Source organism: Trichechus manatus, unplaced genomic scaffold, assembly GCF_000243295.1.
Source record: "Trichechus manatus latirostris isolate Lorelei unplaced genomic scaffold, TriManLat1.0 scaffold00062, whole genome shotgun sequence".
In the NCBI taxonomy this organism is placed as follows: Eukaryota; Metazoa; Chordata; class Mammalia; order Sirenia; family Trichechidae; genus Trichechus; species Trichechus manatus.
Genome location: NW_004443998.1, coordinates 46,348 through 54,594, shown reverse-complemented (window position 1 = coordinate 54,594; position 8,247 = coordinate 46,348). Strand labels below are relative to the sequence as shown.

Here is an 8,247-nt window from a genome sequence, read left to right as displayed (position 1 = left end):
AGTTGTGCCACATCATCAAATGAAGGTCCCGAAAGCTTGACTCCATCCATGTCATTAAGGTCTACTTTACTTTGAGGAGGCAGCTCTTCCCCAGTCATCTTTTGAGTGCCTTCCAACCTGAGGGGCTCATCTTCCGGCACTATATCAGACAATGTTCCACTGCTATTCATAAGGTTTTCACTGGCTAATTCTTTTCAGAAGTAGACAGTTGGAACCTTCTTCCTAGTCTGTCCTAGTCTGGAAGCTCAGCTGAAATCTGTCCTCCATGGGTGACCCTGCTGGTATGTGAATACAGGTGTCATAGCTTCCAGCATCACAGCAACATGCAAGCTCCCACAGTATGACAAACTCACAGACACATGGGGGCAAGTGGCGGATATCACCCCTAAATACCTTAGCAAGTATCTCCTTAAAACAAGGTCATTTTCCTATGTAACCACAATACCACTATCATACTCAAGAAATTTAACATTTACAAATAATGTAATCTAATATACAGTCCATATTCAAATTTCCCCAACTGTTATAATTATTTCCTTAAAATCTTTGTTGGACACAGGATCCAACTAAGGATCATACAATCCATTTAGGATTTAGTATCCGTTTAGTATCTTATAATTTAGAACAATCTCTTCCTTTTTTTTTCCTTTTCTGTTTCATGACATGAACATTTTTTGAAGAATTCAGATCTGTTGTCTTGTAACATGTTCCACAGTTTAGATTTGTTGGATTGTTTTCTTATGATATTTTAAACTTTTTAATAGAAAATAATTACATGAGCCTCTACTGTGCATTTCTATTGTTTTTCTGTACCCATACTATTGTTTTTCCATTTTTGAGACTTTGCTCACATAGGCCATCTCCTTATGACTGCCCTTCCTTCATCATATCTCTGTGTGGCCCGGGTTAATATTTAACCTTCTCTAGGAAAATTTCCCAGTGTTCTCCATCATGAAATAATCTTTGAATATCCAGTGTACTTTAGTTTTTCTTATAGCATTTATAATTTGTTTTTTACTTCATGTTATTGTTTTTATTTGTTCACATCCTTTAAACTTCTCCCTAACGAAAGCCACTGAAAGGCAGGTCAAAAATATCTTTGTGACTTCCCTGGAATCTAGCACATGGTCATTCACATAGTAGGCAATCTATATATTTGTTGAATGATGAATGGATGAGTAAATGAATAAAGATAGTATCTCTGGTTTCTGAGATATAACAAAGTGGTTAGGAACTTAATGTTTTAAAAAAGATTTACATAATTTCTTCATAAGTGTACTTTCTGCATCCAAAATAGTCTATCTAATTAATTTTTTTTTGTTTTTTTTTTAGTTTTAGTAAAAACATGTAGTTACATGCCTTGATGTAGTATTTTTAAAAATCATCTTGTTAAGCATTGAGGGAAGCCTTTCAATCCAGAGAATTCATTCTTTAGCTTTGGAAAATAGTCTTATATTGTCTCTTTGATAATTTCCTCTCCTACATATTTTTTGTTCTCTCTGGAATAAAGTCCTATAAGTCATAAGCTGAAACTTATGGATTAATTCTCTACATCTCTACCTTTTCTTTCATATTTTCTCTCTTCTACTTTTTGAAAGATTTCCTTTACATTGTCTTCCAAATGTTTGTTGATCTTTTTAAAATTTGGAAGTCTTATTTTTCATTTTCAAGAGCTCTATTTTTGTTTTCCAACTAGGCTTTTTAATGGTGTGGTGCAATGGATTGCTTTTTGTGTGGCTTTTCTCACCATGGTCTTGTAACTCCCACCCAGGTGATTGTTTGCGACAGTGAAGATAGGGTAATTGTGGCCCACCAAAGGGATTGGTCAGTTTTGCCATCCCACTAGGCTTGAAATGAGCCACCCCAGAGGCAGGAGAGAGAAGATCCCACCACCACAACGAAGAACAGCCAGGAGTGGAGAGCATGTTCTTTGGACTTGGGATTCCTGCGCTGAGAATCTCCTAGACCCAGGAGACAGAAAGCAAGATGTAACCCTGAAGACAGTGAGAAGCGGTGGCAAGAGAGACCAGCAGAAGAGACTGTGCATTGGGCTTCCCGGCCCATGGAACTAGAAAGCTGAGTGCCTTTAGGCAGAGGCAGAGGGCCAGGGAGAGGTGTGCCTGTGAGCACACAGTTGGGAAGAGGCTGTCCTGATGGAAGAACTGTATCCTGAGAGTTCTTCAACCTGAATTGTAATCTGTTACTTCCCTAATAAACCCCATAATTGTGAGTATTGGCTGTGAGTTCTGTGTGGCCATTGCAATGAATTATCAAACCCAGCAGAGAAGTAGAGAGCACTGTGGGAGGGATGGTTGGTGTCAGAGTTGGTAAAGATGGCGGAGATAGGAGGCATGTTTGATCTCTGCCTCGTAGGAATCAGCCTTGGGCTGTTGATCTTGATTCTCCTTCCTCCTGGTGAAGTTAGAGGAGGGCAGATGCCACCCCCAAGCCATTTTTATAAACAGCATCTGTTTCTTATGCTACTGATGTATTATCTTCTCAAATCCATGTCAAAATATTAATTAGAACTTCTTCTGTTTCCTGTTACTTCTGTGTAAGCCTTTTAAACGGCTTATTTGCTATCTTGGTCTCTTCTCATTCATATTGAAGTTACATCTCTTAGTTTCCTAGTGCTGCTGTAACAGAAATACCACAAGTGGGTGACTTTAAAGAACAGAAATTTATTTTTCACAATTCAGGGCATTGGCTATAGGGGAAGGCTCTCTGTTTGTTGGCTACGGGGAAGATCCTTCGCTCTTTCAGCTTCTGTACCTCAGCGTTCCTCAGTTCCTTAGAGATCGTCACGTGGCATCTATCTTTCCACATTTGTGCTTGTCTCTGTGACTGGCAACGCTGGTGGTGTAGTGGTTAAGAGCTACAGCTGCTAATCAAAAGGTTGGCAGTTCGAATCCACCAGGGTCTCCTTGGGAACTCTATGGGGCAGTTCTATTCTGTCCTATAGAGTCGCTATGAGTTGGAATCGACTCGATGGCAATGGGTTTTTTGGTTTTGTCTCTGTGTCTATGCTGCTGTTTACATCATTCAGAAGTGATCAGGTTTAGGATACACCCTACACTGATGTGGCCTCATTAATATAACAAAGAAGACCCTATTTCCGAATGGGATTACACCACAGGTTAGGATTCCAACGCATATTTTGGGGGGACACAATTAAACCTATAATAGTGTGCTATATATTAAGAATGGGAACCTCCTCTGTGCACTGGAAAGCTGATTGGGAACTCTGTGTATTTGAAAAAGGTTTGCCATAAGTTAATTAAATGGTGAGCTATGCATTATGCTATGGGATATCCCAACTGTCAAATCATGGAGGTCTTTTTTCCTGAGACCATTCAATTTCTTTAGAAAAGTTTTTTGTGTTTTTTTTTTCTTTGGCCTGAGGAGTAAACATCTGGCTGCTGAATGGTCACCCAGAAGAAGTGTATGTTTTCTGTTCCTTATTCAGCCTTTTGGTTAACCCCCTCTGCTTTTAGTCCCTCACTTCACTCTCTCATTCCTGGCACCTATATTCTAAGCATCAGTGCTCCAAGCCTCAGCTTCATCCTGCTGCATCATTTACCACTCATCTTCCATCTTCCAGAATCTTGTTGAAATCTCTCACTCTCTGATGGTCTGCTTGCTCTTATTGTTGTTACAGGCTTATATGTTCTTTTTATCCCTTTACTATCATTTTGGTAGTCTTGGAAAGGAGAGGAGATAAATACATGTACTCAATTTACCATCTTTAACCAGGCTGTCTACTTAATTTTTAAAAGTGTTTGTGTTACAAACTTTCTCATGGTAAATTGGTCTTGTGACTGGTGTAAACTGTCTGCCTAGAAGATAAAAGAAGTGATTCTACATGTGATTATGGGAGTGAGGTTCAAATAACCTTGGGTAGTTTTAAAGTTTCCCACTGAGTAATCTGGACAAGGGGAAAGTACTTAAGATTTTGTGGTGAGCAGTATGAGATAAACTGTTTCTTCTCGACTTCAGAAGCCAGGTTACTTATTTACAACTGGGATAAGATTAAACAACTAGAGAAATTCCACAAACCATTTGTAAAGTTAGTTTTCATCCTGCTGTCAGTCCACGCTCCTGTGTGTGTGTCTGAATTTTCCATTATCTCCAGACTCCCAGCCCTTGAAAGAAAAGAAAGCCGCATCATTGCTCATGCAGGCCCCGCCCGAGTCCCACTCACGCACAAAGAATTTCCCCTTTGAGCTACCATGGCATTGGCTGGTTACTCATGCCACAGATTCCTCGGGATTGGCTGGGACTGCAAATAAAACACTGTTTGCCCATAATCAAGTTGATAAGCGACAACATAAATGCACACAGGTTCCTGTTCTTAGGATATAACATGAAGCGTTCGCTTTCTTCTTTCCTCCTAACACTGTCTCTGTCCAAAAGAGAAAATCTTAAAAGAAAAAAAAAGCCTAAAATGGGTCTACTGAACTCTAAAAGCTCCAAGGTCAAGCAAGCTCAGATTCTTCTCCTGGGACTTGATTCAGCAGGGAAGTCTACTCTCCTTTATAGACTTAAGCTTGCTCATAGCATTGTGACCATCCCAACAATAGGTTTCAATGTGGAGATGATTGAGCTGGAAAAGAGTCTTTCGCTCACTGTCTGGGACATTGGCGGACAGGAAAAAATGAGAGCCGTTTGGGATTATTACTGTGAGAACACTGATGGGCTGGTGTATGTCGTGGACAGCACGGACAAATGGCGACTGGAAGACTCCAGGAGAGAGTTTGAGCACATTTTGAAGAATGAACACATTAAAAACGTGCCTGTTGTCCTATTAGCCAACAAACAAGACATGAACGGAGCTCTGACCGCTGAAGACATCACCAGAATATTCAAAGTGAAGAAGCTTTGCAGTGACCGGAACTGGTATGTGCAGCCCTGCTGTGCCATTACGGGGGAAGGGCTGCCAGAGGGCTTCAGGAAATTAACTGAATTTGTGAAACGCCACCTGAAATCTAGAGAAGACACTTTTGCATTCTTCAAGCAGAACTGAGCCTGTGAAAAGGGACAGGCAGTGAGAGAGACACTGATGAAGTTGAAAGGGTAATTTTTGTTTTACATGCCAAGTGAGAAAAGCAAGTTAGTGTGTTCTTATATTGGCAAACTTCTCCAGAAAAGTTATTTCATCTAAATTCAGTTAAATTACTCAGAATAATATCTGGAAAATATTTATTTTTAGCCAGGTAATTTAGCAAACTCTGTGGTAATGATGATTGAGAAATGAACATGTTATAATTTTGTGCAAAATTCTAACATGTTGGATGATTCAGAATAATCATATTTGGGATTAAGTAAACTATTGCTTTATTAATTTTATATAACTATTAGGACAAATTTTAAGTTAACTGTCTGCTAATAGAGTCAGAATTCTTTCAGATTGTGTTTAGCTGTTACAGGTATTGAATTTCCACCTGTTTCTATGTAATAGCTGGGTGGTGTGAAAAATGAACTTTAATATGTTCAATAATGGAAAGGAAAAAGTTTGATGTTAACATTTCATAAATCCCTACCCCCTAAATAAAGCTCTTCATCTGGATTTCTGCCAGCTGTCTGAAATCTGTCCCTGGGAACTTCCTGCAGTGAGTCTTAATCAGTGAACTCTCGGTTGTTTATTGTGTAGAGGCTGTATTCTCCCGTAGGGAACAGAAGTTTATATCTTAAATCTTTGGAAATCAGGGTAGCACCTTAGGGGTTTAGGACAGGGTCTGGGCATAGAGCTCAGCTCTAGGCTGCAGCCCCAAGACCTGCTTCAGTGGAATTCAATAAAATAGTCATTACTTGGAACCTTATGTACAGCTCACTGTACTGGTTAAACAGGAATGAGGACCAGACTTTGCTCTTAGAGACCTTGCACAGGAGGAGACAACATGAAGCTAGTAGTAAGTCTAGGGCAGTAGGGTGCTACCTGCTTTAACAGGAGAGACTCTTCCTGATGTGGGGGAACCAGGAAGTGCTTCGTGAAGAGGCGGTGTTTCAGAGGTTCCCCAACTCCCAGGAAGTTCTCATTACTAGGAGACTCAGGGAAGGAGAAGAGGAACTGGAGATGGAATTCCCCTAATTGGCTCAGAACTCCCAGGGAGGCCCTGGTACTAACAGATGAGACTCTTTTATCCCACCCCACCCCGCGAAAGCCTCTTTTAATCTAGAAGCAGGTCTCAAGTCTCCCCAGCAGCCCAAGTCTTAAGGCTGCAGAGGAAAACAAAGGTACGTAAATAAGGATGTGAGGACAGTGGTGGTTCAGTGGTAGCATTCTTGCCTTCCATGTGGGAGACCTGGGTTCAATGCCCGCCAATGTACCTGAAGCACAGCTACCACCAGTCAAGCTATTGCTGTGGAGGCCTGAGTGTTGCTATGCTGCTGAACAGTTTTCAGTGGAGCTTCTAGACTAAGACAGACTAGGAAGAAAGGTCTGGTGATCTACTTTTGAAAAATCAACCAGTGAAAACCCTGTGGCTCACAATGGTCTGATTTCATTGTGCCTGGGGTTGCCATCAGTTGGGGGCAACTATCCAGTAGTTAACAACAACAACAACGAAATAAGGGTGCCAGCCCTGGATTCCTGTCATGGTTTTCTTCTCTCATCTTAGCCTCGTTTGTTCAGCAAAGATCTGCGTACCTATTTCTGTGCTACATGGTAAGGATTCAAATAAGAAAGTAGGCATACACATCATATTAGCTGCTCTGGTTGAATACTTGCAGGTACCAGGTGTTGTGCTAAGCACTTTCATAATCTTTTCTCTAATTTTCACAAGTACCCTGAAAAATAAACATTATTATCTCAATTTTACAAATGTGGGTACTGAGGCTAAACAAGGTTAAACAACAAAAACCACACACACACACACACACACACACACACACACACACACAAAACATTTGGTATTTTAATTGAGGAGTGACAGGGTCGCAATTCAAACTCAGGTGTATTTGACTCCAAGGCTGTACTGTTAATTGCCTTACACATAAGGTATGTTCTGTGTCTTCAGCCCACACTTACAACCCACCACTAAGACTAAATCCAGGCTGACATGTATTACTTTTATAGTAAAAAGGTTATTTGAAAACATCAACCAGGCAGAATAAATTAAATGCAAAAAGAGAGATGTAAGAAACATGCTGGAAAACTGGAAGAGAGAGAGTTTCCAATTTCAGGACGATCTCAGATACAGTAGAGTTTTTCCTAAGTTTCACAAAATGATTAAAATCTCAAATATACATCTTAAACAGTACCTCTTCGCTTACCATTTTTCCTATGTGTTTCATTGAATCTTCCTTAATCTTAAAAAGAGGAGTCCCAACTTATTTCTATAGAAAATGTCTGAATAGAGAACGTCTTCTTATGTTCCTAAGTATTTTGGTGATTAGAATTAATTCAAGTCCCTTGTGGTTCAGTCTTAGCATGATGTAAAATTCAAAGGAGATAGTCCTGGAAAAATATTGAAAGCAGGTTCTGGACAGAGCTGGAGAAGGATGTAGAGCATAATTCTAACTCACACACAAAAAAAAAAAAAAAAAAAAAAGAACAGATTTACTGGCCTAAAGGAGACTGGAGAAACCCCGAGAGTATGGCCCCCAGACACCCTTTTAGTTCAGTGGTGAAGTTACCTCCAAGGTTCACGGTTCAGCCTGGGAGTGGACAGCCCCGTAAAACCAAATGAGACTATCGAGGTACAGGAGTCCAGTGACAAGGGCCAGAAAGCGGAAGGGGACAAGGAAGCTGGTGATAGGGAACCCAAGGTTGAGTAAGGATATTGTTGATGTGTTGTGAGATTGTTAACCATTGTCATAGGGCAACATTTGTAGTAACTGTTAAATGAGAAACTATTTTGTTCTGTAAGCCTTCATCTTAAGTGAGAATAACAGCACAATTGGAAGAGCGTAGTCAGTGTCACTGAACTGTGTATGTAGAAATTTTTGAAATGGTGTATCTTTGGCTATGTGTATTTTCACCAAAAAAAAAAAAAAAAGAGGTTGAGTAGTTAGAGGGTTGCTATGTTGTGGGGTTATTAACCAATGTTATAAAACAACACGTGTACTTCTGTTTCATGAGAAACTATTTGTTCTGTAAGCCTTCACCTGAAGTACAATAAAAAAAAAATAAAATGAAAAAAAAATATTGAAAGCAATTCAAATCTTTACTTAAAAAAGCCCCTGGGTATGTGTGATGGGTGGGACGGCAGATACATTCTTAATGTAGACCAAAACTTATAGCGGCTA

General features: G+C 40.0%; 1 protein-coding gene across 1 annotated transcript in view; it reads left to right on the top strand.

Moving 5' to 3' along the window:
* The window catches only part of ARL14 (ADP ribosylation factor like GTPase 14), a 59,410-nt gene extending 54,387 nt beyond the window's left edge, over positions 1-5,023 (top strand). The window contains exon 3 of the mRNA XM_004379145.2: positions 4,180-5,023. Within this exon, the coding sequence (XP_004379202.2) occupies positions 4,180-5,023 (844 nt within the window). The remainder of the gene's footprint in view (positions 1-4,179) is intronic.
* The last annotated feature ends 3,224 nt before the right edge of the window (positions 5,024-8,247 follow it).